Source organism: Ranitomeya imitator, chromosome 3, assembly GCF_032444005.1.
Source record: "Ranitomeya imitator isolate aRanImi1 chromosome 3, aRanImi1.pri, whole genome shotgun sequence".
Lineage (NCBI taxonomy): Eukaryota > Metazoa > Chordata > Amphibia > Anura > Dendrobatidae > Ranitomeya > Ranitomeya imitator.
The window spans coordinates 8,576,647-8,597,529 of record NC_091284.1 but is presented as its reverse complement, the minus strand read 5'-3'; the positions used below and the strand labels follow the sequence as shown (position 1 = coordinate 8,597,529).

The 20,883-nt window shown below is 46.3% G+C and overlaps 1 protein-coding gene across 1 annotated transcript in view; it reads left to right on the top strand.

Moving 5' to 3' along the window:
* Positions 1-17,901, top strand: part of VTCN1 (V-set domain containing T cell activation inhibitor 1) — a 54,079-nt gene extending 36,178 nt beyond the window's left edge. Inside the window, exons 4-6 of the mRNA XM_069760445.1 lie at positions 832-1,095; positions 15,612-15,753; positions 17,123-17,901. Coding sequence (XP_069616546.1) covers positions 832-1,095; positions 15,612-15,733 — 386 coding nt within the window. The 3' untranslated portion in view covers positions 15,734-15,753; positions 17,123-17,901. The remainder of the gene's footprint in view (positions 1-831; positions 1,096-15,611; positions 15,754-17,122) is intronic.
* Positions 17,902-20,883: the final 2,982 nt, after the last annotated feature.

Here is a 20,883-nt window from a genome sequence, read left to right as displayed (position 1 = left end):
GCAGTAATCACTGATCGACCAAACCGCTGCACGACCAGCTCTACCCTCACCTACTGTATCCTCACCCATCCCTTGTAGATTGTGAGCCCTCGCGGGCAGGGTCCTCACTCCTCCTGTATCCTCACCCATCCCTTGTAGATTGTGAGCCTTCGCGGGCAGGGTCCTCTCTCCTCCTGTATCCTCACCCATCCCTTGTAGATTGTGAGCCCTCGCGGGCAGGGTCCTCTCTCCTCCTGTATCCTCACCCATCCCTTGTAGATTGTGAGCCCTCGCGGGCAGGGTCCTCTCTCCTCCTGTGTTCTCACCCATCCCTTGTAGATTGTGAGCCTTCGCGGGCAGGGTCCTCTCTCCTCCTGTGTCCTCACCCATCCCTTGTAGATTGTGAGCCTTCGTGGGCAGGGTCCTCACTCCTCCTGTATCCTCACCCATCCCTTGTAGATTGTGACCCCTCGTGGGCAGGGTCCTCTCTCCTGTATCCTCACCCATCCCTTGTAGATTGTGAGCCCTCGCGGGCAGGGTCCTCTCTCCTGTATCCTCACCCATCCCTTGTAGATTATAAGCCCTCGCGGGCAGGGTCCTTTCTCCTCCTGTATCCTCACCCATCCCTTGTAGATTGTGAGCCCTCGCGGGCAGGGTCCTCTCTCCTCCTGTACCAGTTATGACTTGTATTGTTTAAGATTATTGTACTTGTTTTTATTGTGTATACCCCTCCTCACATGTAAAGCGCCATGGAATAAATGGAGCTGTAATAATAAATAATAAATAATAATAATACTATGAAAGCTGATATTTTGTATATCGAGCACTCATACATGTCTATATCTTCTCCAGCTTTCTCTGATCTGACATTGACAAATACCTCTCAGACCGGCCTGCACTGTGACTCCCCCAGCTGGTACCCGAAACCCACCGTCAGCTGGGTGAACATCACGTCCGCGACTATCATCACCAACTCTACCATCACCGGCTATGTGGACGGGCTCAACGGCGTGGTGGAGGTGGTCTCTGATTTCAATGGAGTAGAGAAAAACATTCAGTACAGATGTGTGATCAATAACGACCTAGCTCGTGCCGAGGGGGATGCCATACTCACAGGTGGGTAGCAATGACATCACAGCTTGTATAGTGTATAAATGGTGACATCACACTTCTGCAATATCACAGAGAGTTCAATTCTGAACGATGACACAAAAGTCTCTAAGAATAATGGTATCATACACATCCTGAGTGGATGGGGCTGATGTGTAATATGTGACTGATGACATCACAGGTGTATAGTATATGAATGGTGACATCATAGGAGAGTAGTATGTGACTGATGACATCATAGGTGGATAGTATATGAATGGTGACATCATAGGAGAGTAATATGTGACTGATGACATCACAGGTTTATAGTATACTAGATTGTGGCCCGATTCTAACGCATCGGGTATTCTAGAATATGCATGTTCCCGTAGTATATGGACAATGATGATTCCAGAATTCGCGGCAGACTGTGCCCGTCGCTGATTGGTCGAGGCAACCATTATGACATCTACGTCGATACTGTGCCCGTCGCTGATTGGTCGAGGCAAATTCGCGGCAGACTGTGCCCGTCGCTGATTGGTCGAGGCAACCTTTATGACATCATCGTCGCCATGCTGTGCCCGTCGCTGATTGGTCGAGGCCTGGCGGCCTCGACCAATCAGAGACGCGGGATTTCCAGGACAGACAGACAGACAGACAGACGGAAAAACCCTTAGACAATTATATATATAGATTAATGGTGTAATCATAGGAGTGCAATATATGACTCATGACATCACAGGTGTATTTTATATGAATGGTGACATTATAGTAGAGTAATATGTGACTGATGACATCACAGCTGTATAATATATGAATCGTGACATCATAGGAGAGTAATATATGACTGACATCACAGGTATATAGTATATGAATGGTGACATCATAGGAGTGTAATATGTGATTGATGACATCACAGGTTTATAGTATATGAATGGTGACATCATAAGAGAGTAATATGTGACTGATGACATCACAGGTGTATAGTATATGAATGATGACATAATAGGAGTGCAATATATGAGTGATGACATCACAGGTGTATAGTGTTGTGATAGGCAATTCAGTATCACAATGGACATAGCGGTCAGAGCACATACAGTGATTTGACAATAACCCAAAATAACAGAACGAGCTCTGAGACGTGGGAACTCTGCAGACCGCAATCCCTAATCCTCTCCAAACAACACTAGAGGCAGCCGTGGATTGCACCTAACTCTACCTATGCAACTCGGCACAGCCTGAGAAACTAACTAGCCTGAAGATAGAAAATAAGCCTACCTTGCCTCAGAGAAATACCCCAAAGGAAAAGGCAGCCCCCCACATATAATGACTGTGAGTTAAGATGAAAAGACAAACGTAGGGATGAAACAGATTCAGCAAAGTGAGGCCCGACTTTCTTAACAGAGCGAGGATAGGAAAGATAACTTTGCGGTCTACACAAAACCCTAAAGAAAACCATGCAAAGGAGGCAAAAAGACCCTCCGTACCGAACTAACGGCACGGAGGTACACCCTTTGCGTCCCAGAGCTTCCAGCAAAACAATTAGACAAGCTGGACAGAAAAAATAGCAAACAAATAGCAAAGAAGAACTTAGCTATGCAGAGCAGCAGGCCACAGGAATGATCCAGGGAAAAACAAGTCCAACACTGGAACATTGACAGGAAGCATGGATCAAAGCATTAGGTGGAGTTAAGTAGAGAAGCACCTAACGACCTCACCAGATCACCTGAGGGAGGAAACTCAGAAGCCGCAGTACCACTTTTCTCCACAAACGAAAGCTCCCAGAGAGAATCAGCCGAAGTACCACTTGTGACCACAGGAGGGAGCTCTGCCACAGAATTCACAACAGTACCCCCCCCTTGAGGAGGGGTCACCGAACCCTCACCAGAGCCCCCAGGCCGACCAGGATGAGCCACATGAAAGGTACGAACAAGATCGGGAGCATGGACATCAGAGGCAAAAACCCAGGAATTATCTTCCTGAGCATACCCCTTCCATTTAACCAGATACTGGAGTTTCCGTCTTGAAACACGAGAATCCAAAATCTTCTCCACAATATACTCCAATTCCCCCTCCACCAAAACCGGGGCAGGAGGGTCAACAGATGGAACCATAGGTGCCACATATCTCCGCAACAATGACCTATGGAAGATGTTATGTGTTATGTCTGCTAATGAAAGGTGTAATGAAGGCAATCCAGAGACACAGTGTGCCTAGTGATCAGAGCGCACACAGTGATCTGACAAATACCCAAAAACAAAAGAACGAGCTCTGAGACGTGGAAACTCTGTAGACTGCACACCTGATCCTATCCTAAACACAACTAAAAGCGGCTGTGGATTGCGCCTAACAACTACCTAGGCAACTCGGCACAGCCTAAGAAACTAGCTAGCCTGAAGATAGAAAAATAGGCCTGACTTGCCCCCAGAGAAATACCCCAAAGGAAAAGGCAGCCCCCCACATATAATGACTGTGAGTAAGATGAAAAGACAAAACGTAGGGATGAAATAGATTCAGCAAAGTGGGGCCCGATATTCTTAGACAGAGCGAGGACAGTAAAGCGAACTTTGCAGTCTACAAAAAACCCTAAAGCAAAACCCACGCAAAGGGGCAAAAAAGACCCACCGTGCTGGACTAACGGCACGGCGGTACACCCTTTGCGTCTCAGAGCTTCCAGCAAAACAAAAGACAAGCTGGACAGAAAAAAGGCAACAAAATAGCAAAAAAGCACTTAGCTATACAGAGCAGCAGGTCACAGGAACAATCAGGAGAAGCTTAGATCCAACACTAGAACATTGACTAGGAGCAAGGATAGCAGCATCAGGTGGAGTTAAGTAACGAAGCAGCTAATGAGCTCACCAGAACACCTGAGGAAGGAAGCTCAGAAGCTGCAGTACCACTTGTGACCACAGGAGTGAATTCAGCCACATTATTCACAACAGTACCCCCCCTTGAGGAGGGGTCACCGAACCCTCACCAGAGCCCCCAGGCCTACCAGGATGAGCCGCATGAAAGGCACGAACAAGATCGGGAGCATGAACATCAGAGGCAAAAACCCAGGAATTATCTTCCTGAGCATAACCCTTCCATTTAACCAGATACTGGAGTTTCCGTCTAGAAACACGAGAATCCAAAATCTTCTCCACAATATACTCCAATACCCCCTCCACCAAAACCGGGGCAGGAGGCTCAACAGATGGAACCATAGGTGCCACGTATCTCCGCAACAATGACCTATGGAATACATTATGTATGGAAAAGGAGTCTGGGAGGGTCAGACGAAAAGACACAGGATTGAGAACCTTAGAAATCCTATACGGACCAATAAAACGAGGTTTAAATTTAGGAGAGGAAACCTTCATAGGAATATGACGAGAAGATAACCAAACCAGATCCCCAACACGAAGTCGGGGACCCACACGGCGTCTGCGATTAGCGAAAAGTTGAGCCTTCTCCTGGGACAAGGTCAAATTGTCCACTACCTGAGTCCAGATCTGCTGCAACCTGTCCACCACAGAATCCACACCAGGACAGTCCGAAGACTCAACCTGTCCTGAAGAGAAACGAGGATGGAACCCAGAATTGCAGAAAAATGGAGAAACCAAGGTAGCCGAGCTGGCCCGATTATTAAGGGCGAACTCAGCCAACGGCAAAAAGGACACCCAATCATCCTGGTCTGCAGAAACAAAACATCTCAGATATGTTTCCAAGGTCTGATTGGTTCGTTCGGTCTGGCCATTAGTCTGAGGATGGAAAGCCGAGGAAAAGGATAGGTCAATGCCCATCCTACCACAAAAGGCTCGCCAGAACCTTGAAACAAACTGGGAACCTCTGTCAGAAACAATATTCTCAGGAATGCCATGCAACCGAACCACATGCTGAAAGAACAAAGGTACCAAATCAGAGGAGGAAGGCAATTTAGCCAAGGGCACCAGATGGACCATTTTAGAAAAGCGATCACAGACCACCCAAATGACTGACATCTTTTGAGAAACGGGAAGGTCAGAAATGAAATCCATCGAAATATGTGTCCAAGGCCTCTTTGGGACCGGCAAGGGCAAAAGCAACCCACTGGCACGAGAACAGGAGGGCTTAGCCCTAGCACAAATCCCACAGGACTGCACAAAAGTACGTACATCCCGTGACAGAGATGGCCACCAGAAGGATCTAGCCACTAACTCTCTGGTACCAAAGATTCCAGTATGACCAGCCAACACCGAACAATGAAGTTCAGAGATAAGTTTATTAGTCCACCTATCAGGGACGAACAGTTTCTCCGCTGGACAACGATCAGGTTTATTCGCCTGAAATTTTTGCAGCACCCGCCGCAAATCAGGGGAGATGGCAGACACAATGACTCCTTCCTTGAGGATACCCGCTGGCTCAGATAAACCCGGAGAGTCGGGCACAAAACTCCTAGACAGAGCATCCGCCTTCACATTTTTAGAGCCCGGAAGGTACGAAATCACAAAGTCGAAGCGGGCAAAAAATAACGACCAACGGGCCTGTCTAGGATTCAAGCGCTTGGCAGACTCGAGATAAGTCAAGTTCTTATGATCAGTCAATACCACCACGCGATGCTTAGCTCCTTCAAGCCAATGACGCCACTCCTCGAATGCCCACTTCATGGCCAGCAACTCTCGGTTGCCCACATCATAATTACGCTCAGCGGGCGAAAACTTCCTGGAAAAGAAAGCACATGGTTTCATCACTGAGCAATCAGAACCTCTCTGTGACAAAACCGCCCCTGCTCCAATCTCAGAAGCATCAACCTCGACCTGGAACGGAAGAGAAACATCTGGCTGACACAACACAGGGGCAGAAGAAAAACGACGCTTCAACTCCTGAAAAGCTTCCACAGCAGCAGAAGACCAATTGACCAAATCAGCACCCTTCTTGGTCAAATCGGTCAATGGTTTGGCAATGCTAGAAAAATTACAGATGAAGCGACGATAAAAATTAGCAAAGCCCAGGAACTTTTGCAGACTTTTCAGAGATGTCGGCTGAATCCAATCCTGGATGGCTTGGACCTTAACTGGATCCATCTCGATAGTAGAAGGGGAAAAGATGAATCCCAAAAATGAAACTTTCTGCACACCGAAGAGACACTTTGATCCCTTCACAAACAAAGAGTTAGCACGCAGGACCTGAAAAACCATTCTGACCTGCTTCACATGAGACTCCCAATCATCTGAGAAGATCAAAATGTCATCCAAGTAAACAATCAGGAATTTATCCAGGTACTCACGGAAGATGTCATGCATAAAGGATTGAAACACAGATGGAGCATTGGCAAGTCCGAACGGCATCACTAGATACTCAAAATGACCCTCGGGCGTATTGAATGCAGTTTTCCATTCATCTCCTTGCCTGATTCTCACCAGATTATACGCACCACGAAGATCTATCTTAGTGAACCAACTAGCCCCCTTAATCCGAGCAAACAAGTCAGATAACAATGGCAAGGGATACTGAAATTTAACAGTGATCTTATTAAGAAGGCGGTAATCAATACACGGTCTCAGCGAACCATCCTTCTTAGCTACAAAGAAGAACCCTGCTCCCAGTGGTGATGACGATGGGCGAATATGTCCCTTCTCTAGGGATTCCTTCACATAACTGCGCATAGCGGCGTGTTCGGGCACGGATAAATTAAATAATCGACCTTTAGGGAATTTACTACCAGGAATCAAATTGATAGCACAATCACAATCCCTATGCGGAGGTAGGGCATCGGACTTGGGCTCTTCAAATACATCCTGATAATCAGACAAGAACTCTGGGACCTCAGAAGGGGTGGATGACGAAATCGACAAAAATGGAACATCACCATGTACCCCCTGACAACCCCAGCTGGATACCGACATGGAATTCCAATCCAATACTGGATTATGGGTTTGTAGCCATGGCAACCCCAACACGACCACATCATGCAGATTATGCAACACCAGAAAGCGAATAACTTCCTGATGTGCAGGAGCCATGCACATGGTCAGCTGGGCCCAGTATTGAGGTTTATTCTTGGCCAAAGGTGTAGCATCAATTCCTCTCAATGGAATAGGACACCGCAAAGGCTCCAAGAAAAACCCACAACGTTTAGCATAATCCAAATCCATCAGATTTAGGGCAGCGCCTGAATCCACAAACGCCATGACAGAAAACGACGACAAAGAGCATATCAAGGTAATGGACAGAAGGAATTTGGACTGTACAGTACCAATGACGGCAGACCTAGCGGACCGCTTAGTGCGCTTAGGACAATCAGAAATAGCATGAGTGGAATCACCACAGTAGAAACACAGACCATTCAGACGTCTGTATTCTTGCCGTTCAACTCTAGTCATAGTCCTATCGCACTGCATAGGCTCAGGTTTAACCTCAGGCAATACCGCCAAATGGTGCACAGATTTACGCTCGCGCAAGCGTCTACCGATCTGAATGGCTAAAGACAAAGACTCATTCAAACCAGCAGGCATAGGAAATCCCACCATGACATCCTTAAGAGCCTCAGAGAGACCCTTTCTGAACAAAGCTGCCAGCGCAGATTCATTCCACTGAGTGAGTACTGACCATTTCCTAAATTTCTGACAATATACTTCTATATCATCCTGACCCTGGCACAAAGCCAGCAAATTTTTCTCAGCCTGATCCACTGAATTAGGCTCATCGTACAGTAATCCGAGTGCCAGGAAAAACGCATCGACACTACTCAATGCAGGGTCTCCTGGCGCAAGAGAAAATGCCCAGTCTTGAGGGTCGCCGCGCAAAAAAGAAATAATAATCAAAACCTGTTGAATAGGATTACCAGAAGAATGAGGTTTCAAGGCCAGAAATAGCTTACAATTATTTTTGAAACTTGGAAACTTAGTTCTATCTCCAAAAAACAAATCAGGAATAGGAATTCTTGGTTCTAACATAGATTTCTGATCAATAGTATCTTGAATCTTTTGTACATTTATAACGAGATTATCCATTGAAGAGCACAGACCCTGAAAATCCATGTCCACACCTGTGTCCAGAAACACCCAAATGTCTAGGGGAAAAAAAAAAAAGTGAACACAGAGCAGAGAAAAAAAAAAAAAATGATGTCAGAACTTTTTCTTTCCCTCTATTGAGAATCATTAGTAGGCTCCTAGTACTGTTATGTCTGCTAATGAAAGGTGTAATGAAGGCAATCCAGAGACACAGTGTGCCTAGCGATCAGAGCGCACACAGTGATCTGACAAATACCCAAAAACAAAAGAACGAGCTCTGAGACGTGGAAACTCTGTAGACTGCACACCTGATCCTATCCTAAACACAACTAAAAGCGGCTGTGGATTGCGCCTAACAACTACCTAGGCAACTCGGCACAGCCTAAGAAACTAGCTAGCCTGACGATAGAAAAATAGGCCTGACTTGCCCCCAGAGAAATACCCCAAAGGAAAAGGCAGCCCCCCACATATAATGACTGTGAGTAAGATGAAAAGACAAAACGTAGGGATGAAATAGATTCAGCAAAGTGGGGCCCGATATTCTTAGACAGAGCGAGGACAGTAAAGCGAACTTTGCAGTCTACAAAAAACCCTAAAGCAAAACCCACGCAAAGGGGCAAAAAAGACCCACCGTGCCGGACTAACGGCACGGCGGTACACCCTTTGCGTCTCAGAGCTTCCAGCAAAACAAAAGACAAGCTGGACAGAAAAAAGGCAACAAAATAGCAAAAAAGCACTTAGCTATACAGAGCAGCAGGTCACAGGAACAATCAGGAGAAGCTCAGATCCAACACTGGAACATTGACTAGGAGCAAGGATAGCAGCATCAGGTGGAGTTAAGTAACGAAGCAGCTAATGAGCTCACCAGAACACCTGAGGAAGGAAGCTCAGAAGCTGCAGTACCACTTGTGACCACAGGAGTGAATTCAGCCACAGAGGACCCGTTGAAGTGCCGTAGAGCACGAAACGATCGTTGTCCGTGGCTGACCCTATCCCTCCCTGCTATCCGTTTGTTTATATGTCCTAATAAAGTGATATTCACCGCAACAGGGTAAGTGCGCGCCTACTTTTTCTTTTTTGCCATTTGGATTCTGCACACATTTTTCCTGGCAGCAGCACCCCGTTGATTCAGGTGTAAAGGATTCATACAGCCAGTATCACTTTCTGTGGTGCTAGACCGATATTATAATACGGTCACTGAGTTGGACCTTTGAGCAGTGCGGATGTGTGTTTTCTCTACTATTGGACTCAGCCACAGAATTCACAACAGTTATGTATGGAAAATGAATCTGGAAGGGTCAGACGAAAAGACACAGGATTAAGAACCTCAGAAATCCTATACGGACCAATGAAACGAGGTTTAAACTTAGGAGAGGAAACCTTCATAGGAATATGACACCATTACACACTGAACGGGAAACCACTGGGTAAATCTGACAGGGAGAAGGACTTGGGGATCCTAGTTAATGATAAACTTACCTGGAGCAGCCAGTGCCAGGCAGCAGCTGCCAAGGCAAACAGGATCATGGGGTGCATTAAAAGAGGTCTGGATACACATGATGAGAGCATTATACTGCCTCTGTACAAATCCCTAGTTAGACCGCACATGGAGTACTGTGTCCAGTTTTGGGCACCGGTGCTCAGGAAGGATATAATGGAACTAGAGAGAGTACAAAGGAGGGCAACAAAATTAATAAAGGGGATGGGAGAACTACAATACCCAGATAGATTAGCGAAATTAGGATTATTTAGTCTAGAAAAAAGACGACTGAGGGGCGATCTAATAACCATGTATAAGTATATAAGGGGACAATACAAATATCTCGCTGAGGATCTGTTTATACCAAGGAAGGTGACGGGCACAAGGGGGCATTCTTTGCGTCTGGAGGAGAGAAGGTTTTTCCACCAACATAGAAGAGGATTCTTTACTGTTAGGGCAGTGAGAATCTGGAATTGCTTGCCTGAGGAGGTGGTGATGGCGAACTCATTCGAGGGGTTCAAGAGAGGCCTGGATGTCTTCCTGGAGCAGAACAATATTGTATCATACAATTATTAGGTTCTGTAGAAGGACGTAGATCTGGGTATTTATTATGATGGAATATAGGCTGAACTGGATGGACAAATGTCTTTTTTCGGCCTTACTAACTATGTTACTATGTTACTATGTTATGACGAGAAGATAACCAAACCAGATCCCCAACACGAAGTCGGGGACCCACACGGCGTCTGCGATTAGCGAAACGATGAGCCTTCTCCTGGGACAAGGTCAAATTGTCCACTACATGAGTCCAAATCTGCTGCAACCTGTCCACCACAGAATCCACACCAGGACAGTCCGAAGACTCAACCTGTCCTGAAGAGAAACGAGGATGGAACCCAGAATTGCAGAAAAATGGCGAAACCAAGGTAGCCGAGCTGGCCCGATTACTAAGGGCGAACTCAGCCAAAGGCAAAAAGGACACCCAGTCATCCTGATCGGCAGAAACAAAGCATCTCTGATAGGTTTCCAAGGTCTGATTGGTTCTTTCGGTCTGGCCATTAGTCTGAGGATGGAAAGCCGAGGAAAAAGACAAGTCAATGCCCATCCTACCACAAAAGGCTCGCCAAAACCTCGAAACAAACTGGGAACCTCTGTCAGAAACGATATTCTCTGGAATGCCATGCAAACGAACCACATGCTGGAAGAACAATGGCACCAAATCAGAGGAGGAAGGCAATTTAGACAAGGGTACCAGATGGACCATCTTAGAAAAGCGATCACAGACCACCCAAATGACTGACATCTTTTGAGAAACGGGAAGATCTGAAATAAAATCCATAGAGATATGTGTCCAAGGCCTCTTCGGGACCGGCAAGGGCAAAAGCAACCCACTGGCACGAGAACAGCAGGGCTTAGCCCGAGCACAAATCCCACAGGACTGCACAAAAGTACGCACATCCCGTGACAGAGATGGCCACCAAAAGGATCTAGCCACTAACTCTCTGGTACCAAAGATTCCAGGATGACCAGCCAACACCGAACAATGAACCTCAGAGATAACTTTATTCGTCCACCTATCAGGGACAAACAGTTTCTCCGCTGGACAACGATCAGGTTTATTAGCCTGAAATTTTTGCAGCACCCGCTGCAAATCAGGGGAGATGGCAGACACAATTACTCCTTCCTTGAGGATACCCGCCGGCTCAGATAAACCCGGAGAGTCGGGCACAAAACTCCTAGACAGAGCATCTGCCTTCACATTTTTAGAGCCCGGAAGGTACGAAATCACAAAGTCAAAACGGGCAAAAAACAGCGACCAACGAGCCTGTCTAGGATTCAAACGCTTAGCAGACTCGAGATAAGTCAAGTTCTTATGATCAGTCAATACCACCACGCGATGCTTAGCTCCTTCAAGCCACTGACGCCACTCCTCGAATGCCCACTTCATGGCCAGCAACTCTCGGTTGCCCACATCATAATTTCGCTCAGCAGGCGAAAACTTCCTGGAAAAAAAAGCGCATGGTTTCATCGCTGAGCAATCAGAACCTCTCTGCGACAAAACAGCCCCTGCTCCAATCTCAGAAGCATCTACCTCGACCTGGAACGGAAGAGAAACATCTGGTTGACACAACACAGGGGCAGAAGAAAAACGACGCTTCAACTCTTGAAAAGCTTCCACAGCAGCAGAAGACCAATTGACCAAATCAGCACCCTTCTTGGTCAAATCGGTCAATGGTTTGGCAATACTAGAAAAATTGCAGATGAAGCGACGATAAAAATTAGCAAAGCCCAGGAACTTTTGCAGACTTTTCAGAGATGTCGGCTGAGTCCAATCATGGATGGCTTGGACCTTAACCGGATCCATCTCGATAGTAGAAGGGGAAAAGATGAACCCCAAAAATGAAACCTTCTGAACACCAAAGAGACACTTTGATCCCTTCACAAACAAAGAATTAGCACGCAGGACCTGAAAAACCGTTTTGACCTGCTTCACATGAGACTCCCAATCATCCGAGAAGATCAAAATGTCATCTAAGTACACAATCAGGAATTTATCCAGGTACTCTCGGAAGATGTCATGCATAAAGGACTGAAACACTGATGGAGCATTGACAAGTCCGAATGGCATCACTAGATACTCAAAATGACCCTCGGGCGTATTAAATGCAGTTTTCCATTCATCGCCTCGCTTGATTCGCACCAGATTATACGCACCACGAAGATCTATCTTGGTGAACCAACTAGCCCCCTTAATCCGAGCAAACAAATCAGATAACAATGGCAAGGGGTACTGAAATTTAACAGTGATCTTATTAAGAAGGCGGTAATCTATACAAGGTCTCAGCGAACCATCCTTCTTGGCTACAAAAAAGAACCCTGCTCCTAATGGCGACGATGACGGGCGAATATGCCCCTTCTCCAGGGATTCCTTCACATAACTGCGCATAGCGGTGTGCTCAGGCACGGATAAATTAAACAGTCGACCTTTTGGGAATTTACTACCAGGAATCAAATTGATAGCACAATCACAATCCCTATGCGGAGGTAGGGTATCGGACTTGGGCTCATCAAATACATCCCGGTAATCAGACAAGAACTCTGGAACCTCAGAAGGGGTGGATGACGAAATTGACAGAAATGGAACATCACCATGTACCCCTTGACAACCCCAGCTGGACACCGACATGGATTTCCAATCCAATACTGGATTATGGGCTTGTAGCCATGGCAACCCCAACACGACCACATCATGCAGATTATGCAACACCAGAAAGCGAATAACCTCCTGATGTGCAGGAGCCATGCACATGGTCAGCTGGGTCCAGTACTGAGGCTTATTCTTGGCCAAAGGCGTAGCATCAATTCCTCTCAATGGAATAGGACACTGCAAGGGCTCCAAGAAAAACCCACAACGCTTAGCATATTCCAAGTCCATCAAATTCAGGGCAGCGCATGAATCCACAAACGCCATGACAGAATACGATGACAAAGAGCAGATCAAGGTAACGGACAGAAGGAACTTAGATTGTACCGTACCAATGGTGGCAGACCTAGCGAACCGCTTAGTGCGCTTAGGACAATCAGAGATAGCATGAGTGGAATCACCACAGTAGAAACACAGCCCATTCAGACGTCTGTGTTCTTGCTGTTCAACTCTGGTCATAGTCCTATCGCACTGCATAGGCTCAGGTTTAATCTCAGGTAATACCGCCAAATTGTGCACAGATTTACGCTCACGCAAGCGTCGACCAATCTGAATGGCCAAAGACATAGACTCATTCAAACCAGCAGGCATAGGAAATCCCACCATGACATCCTTAAGGGCTTCAGAGAGACCCTTTCTGAATATAGCTGCCAGCGCAGATTCATTCCATTGAGTGAGCACGGACCACTTTCTAAATTTCTGGCAATATACCTCTATCTCATCCTGAGCCTGACAAAGAGCCAGCAAATTTTTTTCTGCCTGATCTACTGAATTAGGCTCATCGTACAGCAATCCAAGCGCCAGGAAAAACGCATCGATATTACTTAATGCAGGATCTCCTGACGCAAGAGAAAATGCCCAATCCTGAGGGTCGCCACGCAAAAAAGAAATGACGATCCTAACCTGTTGAACTGGGTCACCAGAGGAGCGAGGTTTCAAAGCCAGAAATAATTTACAATTATTTTTGAAACTCAGAAATTTAGTTCTATCTCCAAAAAACAAATCTGGAATAGGAATTCTCGGTTCTAACAAAGAATTCTGAACCACAAAATCTTGAATATTTTGAACTCTTGCCGTGAGCTGATCCACACATGAAGACAGACCTTTAATGTCCATTGCTACACCTGTGTCCTGAACCACCCAAATGTCTAGGGGAAAAAAAAGGCAAAACACAGTGCAAAGAAAAAAAAATGGTCTCAGAACTTCTTTTTTCCCTCTATTGAGAATCATTAGCACTTTTGGCTTCCTGTACTGTTGTGATAGGCAATTCAGTATCACAATGGACATAGCGGTCAGAGCACATACAGTGATCTGACAGTAACCCAAAATAACAGAACGAGCTCTGAGACGTGGGAACTCTGCAGACCGCAATCCCTAATCCTCTCCAAACAACACTAGAGGCAGCCGTGGATTGCGCCTAACTCTACCTATGCAACTCGGCACAGCCTGAGAAACTAACTAGCCTGAAGATAGAAAATAAGCCTACCTTGCCTCAGAGAAATACCCCAAAGGAAAAGGCAGCCCCCCACATATAATGACTGTGAGTTAAGATGAAAAGACAAACGTAGGGATGAAACAGATTCAGCAAAGTGAGGCCCGACTTTCTTAACAGAGCGAGGATAGGAAAGATAACTTTGCGGTCTACACAAAACCCTAAAGAAAACCATGCAAAGGAGGCAAAAAGACCCTCCGTACCGAACTAACGGCACGGAGGTACACCCTTTGCGTCCCAGAGCTTCCAGCAAAACAATTAGACAAGCTGGACAGAAAAAATAGCAAACAAATAGCAAAGAAGAACTTAGCTATGCAGAGCAGCAGGCCACAGGAATGATCCAGGGAAAAACAAGTCCAACACTGGAACATTGACAGGAAGCATGGATCAAAGCATTAGGTGGAGTTAAGTAGAGAAGCACCTAACGACCTCACCAGATCACCTGAGGGAGGAAACTCAGAAGCCGCAGTACCACTTTCCTCCACAAACGAAAGCTCCCAGAGAGAATCAGCCGAAGTACCACTTGTGACCACAGGAGGGAGCTCTGCCACAGAATTCACAACAGTATAGTATATGAATGTGATGAATGTGACATATACTGTACATAGGCAATATGCGCAAAATGTTTTCACCTTTTGGCGTTTTACGTGAAGTCAGACACCCCTGGTTCATGGTTTGTTCCTCTGCACCTCGATGTCCTACAGCAATCTGGCTGGAGTAAGATTTCTGGCGTAAGGAATACCACAGCTCGTCAGAGTTAGAAGAGTCATTGTGCCCATCCCCCCGCCGCATCGTGTCATGCCCCCGCCGCATCGTGTCATGCCCCGCCGCATCGTGTCATGCCCCGCCGCATCGTGTCATGCCCCGCCACATCGTGTCATGCCCCCGCCGCATCGTGTCATGCCCCGCCGCATCGTGTCATGCCCCGCCTCATCGTGTCATGCCCCCGCCGCATTGTGCCATGCCCCAGCCGCATCATGTCATGCCCCCGCCATATCGTGCCATGCCCCCGCCGCATCGTTCCATGCTCCCACCGCTTCGTGCCATGCCCGTGCCGCATCATGTCATGCCACCCGCCACATTGTGTCATGCCCCCGCTGCATCCCGTCACACCTCAGCTCCACTCAGCTTTGCCCATTTTCACTTAGCTGGGAGAAGCTGGCCAAGTTGCAAAATTTGACAAATTTGACAAATTTCTGACAACATTTTTAGACTTTTTCAAAGTAATTTACACATAATTCTGGCAAAATTGGGTATCTTAACATTCTGCGTCTTCAGCTCTGTACTCTGTCCAGACCGGCGCAGCGCGAGCCTGAGCTATGCGGAGTCTTGATGAATTGTCCCCATCATCGCGTTCTCCTCACTCTTATGTTTGGATTTTATTCACAGATTTTGGCCTGAAAACACAAACCCGTCTGCTGATCTTGAGCTCGGGCCAGACGACGTCTCCTTCCCGTCTCCTCTTGTGCCTTCTTATCCTGATCTTCCATCTTGGAGCTGAGAACATGTAGGCATCGTTCATTACTAGCAGGTAAGTAGACAATCAATGTGCTGCTGTGTTCTAGATCTCTGCCCCCGAGTGTCTGGAGCCAGAGATATGCCAGCAACCCCTTACATCAGGGCAGGGACTGGTGGGCAGCAGGGTTGTCTACACCGAGGTCTTCAGGGTCTTCTGCATCTGGAAGTGTCCACATATGTGTGAAGCTGGCACCCGCTGAAGACTGGACTCCATGTCTTGTATGTATCGGATTGTTTGGACTCCATGAACCCGAGGGTTATAGAATTGTACTATAGGAAGCTTCTGTCATATCCATAACTACGTCAGAGAGTTAGAAGGGTTCTCCAGTGAAAACAATGTATGCCTTATGCACAGGATAATCGATGATTTATTGATTATTGAGGGTCTGACCACTGGAACCTGCACCGATCGGTGGAGTGGAGAACTTTTATAATGTGGCAGCAGTTGGCTTGCTCGTACGCCGCTCCAGTCATTCCATATCGGATACAAACGTTGTGCTTAGCATTTTTTAGAAGTCCTTAAAGAATCAACGTAGCAGCTTTTGGGCATCTGACCTGCCACGCCACTTTGTAACATTGAAAGAATGCCCCATCGGGAATAAAAATTCCCCATTCTGTCGATTGGTGCGTGTCCCAGTGGTCAGACACAAACCGATTAATGAGTTGTCCCCCATCTTGGATTCACTGGAGAACCCCAATAAGGATTAGCTAGAAGGTCCTAGATCAGGGGACAGTCTGGGAAACCCAAGTGAGAGTTCAGTAGGAGGACGCTGTAGAGTGTGTAATAGGAAGAGAGCAACAGTAGTTATGGCAAGAAGCAACCATGGTATTGACAACGGCAGAAGGGATAAGAAGATCAGTGTAAAGGGAGAGGAGGACACTGGTGCTCCAGAGTAGGTCCACTGAGAGGAAGATCAGTACAGCAGAGTACTGAGCCAACGAGTCCACTGGAGGACGACCCTGAGACTGCGAGGTAGTGAGACTGGGGCAAGTGTAGCCCGGGTCCCAGAAGTGATGAAGTCCTGGGCTAGCAGGACAGGAGCACTAAGGTGCTGAGCTGCAGCTGGGCCAGGAAGTTCGAGATACAGGAAGAATTTGGGACTATTAAAGCAGTTATGTTGTCAAGAGTTGAGCTGCCACCAGTATACACTAACATCTGTCTCCTGTGTTCCGTACGTACCACGATCCGCACTAAAGAAACGTTTGTAGACTCTGTCTCTCTTCTCGTGATGTAATTTAGAGTCTCCAAGATCATGGAAGAGACGTGTTGTCACTGATGTTTGGGGGCAGTGGGGTGTACCTTGGCCGGTGCACCCTGTACACAGAGTACAGACCACACCATGGACTATACCACAGTCATTAATGCCCATTTTATCTCCCAGGTCTCGTGCAGTCCATGGATGATGGTGCTCCAGATGGTCATCTTCTCACAGACATTTCAGTGACTTCTCTTCCCACCAGTATTCACCTTCCTCCAAACCCCTGGGAGCCCTTATGGGCACATTGTCTGTAGATCTTCTCCGTTGATGTAATTTCATTGGCGTCACCATGAGGTTGTCAGGAGACATCTGACAGTACGAGATCTCCCAAGTCTTCAGAACCATCCCAAGTCCTGGAGATCAAGTCTCAGGGACATCTACATGCTTAAGGGAAGGATAAGTCCTCAATGCAGGTGTGAAGAGCTACATAGGACATAAGAAGAACCAGCACCTGGACAGAAGCCATTCAGTATCCAAACCTGAGGACCAGATCCACCCCAGCGAAGCTCCGGGACGATTATGGCTTCCTAAAGATGACAAGAAGACGTCCATGACTCAGAGATATGAAGGAACAGGTTCTCCCAGCAGCACAGAGCTTATGAGGAGATGGGTGCGTTGTGTCTCCTGTACGAGGTCTAACCGGAAGTTACATAGTGGAAGGAGCAGGGTCCCCAGCAGCACAGAGTATTTCAGGAGAGGAATGCGATGACCTTTTTCAACAAGATGAATGTAATCTCTCCCCTCTTTTGCAGACCTCATTTCTCCAGATTAATGCCTGTCCCTGGATGTGTAGAAAGCTTTTATTTTTCTATTAAGGAAACAGCAGTTATTTATTACCCATGAACCTCTCTGCTTTGTGTATCACTTACTGCAGCATTGAAATAAAATCTTCTATTATATCATTTCACTGCTGTCATTGCGTTCTGGGGGGAGACCATGGCGCATATGTAACTTTCCAGCTATTACTGGACGGTCACAGTGTATAAGGCGTGTGCGGCATGTATGACGTACCCCGGACCACCCTACTGGGTATCGTGGTGACACACGTATAATTCTTTACACCACCAGGTGGTCATAGCTGGCACTGCAGGTGCAACTTCAGCACCTGCATAAAGCTGGAACCGTCAATATATTTAAAGGGGTTGTCCGATACTAGGATAGCTCCGTATCGATTCTAATGTTTGGCGCTGATAAAATAAAAACATGCTCCATCACCTCTTGTGTGGTTGTTATGATACGAAGGCCTGGAGCCCAATCAGCCCTGGCATCATTGCCCCTGACTTCAGAAGTGTTGTACATCAATAGGAAGCCAAGGATGCGGCTGCTCTCTGACTTGCCTTTAACCAGGCCTACACTCACACAATCAAAATTCCATCCCTTTAATCAGGCCTACACTCACACAATCAAAATTCCATCCCTTTAATCAGGCATTCGCTCACAACAACTAAGATTCCGTCCCTTTAACCCCTTAAGCCCCAAGGGTGGTTTGCACGTTAATGACCGGGCCAATTTTTACAATTCTGACCACTGTCCCTTTATGAGGTTATAACTCTGGAACGTTTTGACGGATCCCAGTGATTCTGACATTGTTTTCTCGTGACATATTGTACTTCATGATAGTGGTAAAATTTCTTTGCTATTACCTGCGTTTATTTGTGAAAAAAAATGGAAATTTGGCGAAAATTTTGAAAATTTCGCAATTTTCCAACTTTGAATTTTTATGCAATTAAATCACAGAGATATGTCACACAAAATACTTAATAAGTAACATTTCCCACATGTCTACTTTACATCAGCACAATTTTGGAACCAAAATTTTTTTTTTGTTAGGGAGTTACAAGGGTTAAAATTTGACCAGCAATTTCTCATTTTTACAACACCATTTTTTTTTTTAGGGACCACATCACATTTGAAGTCATTTTGAGGGGTCTATATGATAGAAAATGCCCAAGTGTTACACCATTCTAAAAACTGCACCCCTCAAGGTGCTCAAAACCACATTCAAGAAGTTTATTAACCCTTCAGGTGCTTCACAGGAATTTTTGGAATGTTTAAATAAAAATGAACATTTAACTTTTTTTCACAAAAAATTTATTTCAGCTCCAATTTGTTTTATTTTACCAATGGTAACAGGAGAAAATGGACCCCAAAAGTTGTTGTACAATTTGTCCTGAGTACGCTGATACCCCATATGTGGGGGTAAACCACTGTTTGGGCGCATGGGAGAGCTCGGAAGGGAAGGAGCGCCGTTTGACTTTTCAATGCAAAATTGACAGGAATTGAGATGGGACGCCATGTTGCATTTGGAGAGCCACTGATGTGCCTAAACATTGAAACCCCCCACAAGTTACACCATTTTGGAAAGTAGACCCCTTAAGGAACTTATCTAGAGGTGTGGTGAGCACTTTGACCCACCAAATGCTTCACAGAAGTTAATAATACAGAGCCGTAAAAATAAAACAAACATTTTTTCCCACAAAAATAATTTTTTAGCCCCCAATTTTTTATTTTCCCAAGGGTAAGAGAAGAAATTGGACCCCAAAAGTTGTTGTACAGTTTGTCCTGAGTACGCTGATACCTCATGTGTGGGGGTAAACCACTGTTTGGGCGCATGGGAGAGCTCGGAAGGGAAGGAGCGCCGTTTGACTTTTCAATGCAAAATTGACAGGAATTGAGATGGGACGCCATGTTGCATTTGGGGAGCCACTGATGTGCCTAAACATTGAAACCCCCCACAAGTGACACCATTTTGGAAAGTAGACCCCCTAATGAACTTATCTGGATGTGTGGTGAGCACTTTGACCCACCAAAGGCTTCACAGAAGTTTATAATGCAGAGCCGTAAAAATAAAACAAAATTTTTTTCCCACAAAAATTATTTTTTAGCCCCCAGTTTTGTATTTTCCCGAGGGTAACAGGAGAAATTGGACCCCAAAAGTTGTTGTCCAATTTGTCCTGAGTACGCTGATACCCCATATGTGGGGGGGGGGACCACCGTTTGGGCGCATGTGAGAGCTCGGAAGGGAAGGAGCGCCATTTGGAATGCAGACTTAGATGGAATGGTCTGCAGGTGTCACATTGCGTTTGCAGAGCCCCTAATGTACCTAACAGTAGAAACCCCCCACAAGTGACCCCATATTGGAAACTAGACCCCCCAAGGAACTTATCTAGATGTGTTGTGAGAACTTTGAACCCCCAAGTTTTTCACTACAGTTTATAACGCAGAGCCGTGAAAATAGAAAATATGTTTCTAACAAAAATTATTTTTTAGACCCCAGTTTTGTATTTTCCCAAGGGTAACAGGAGAAATTGGACCCCAAAAGTTGTTGTCCAATTTGTACTGAGTACGCTGATACCCCATATGTTGGGGTAAACCCGTTTGGGCACACGGGAGAGCTCGGAAGGGAAGGAGCACTGTTTTACTTTTTCAACGCAGAATTGGCTGGAATTGAAATCGGACGCCATATCGCGTTTGGAGAGCCCCTGATGTGCCGAAACAGTGGAAACCCCCCAATTATAACTGAAACCCTAATCCAAACACACCCCTAACCCTAATCCCAACGGTAACCCTAACCACACCTCTAACCCAGACACACCGCTGTGCTCTGCTTTACGGCCAGCCGGCGCTGACACAGTGCAGGGAAGCAGAACGCCGGGGGACGCGACAGACACCGGAATGTAAGTATGTAGTGTTTTTTTTTTTTTTACATTTACACTGGTAACCAGGGTAAATATCGGGTTACTAAGCGCGGCCCTGCGCTTAGTAACCCGATGTTTACCCTGGTTACCAGTGAAGACATCGCTGAATCGGCGTCACAAACGCCGATTCAACGATGTCTGCGGGAGATCCAGCGACGAAATAAAGTTCTGGCCTTTCTGCTCCGA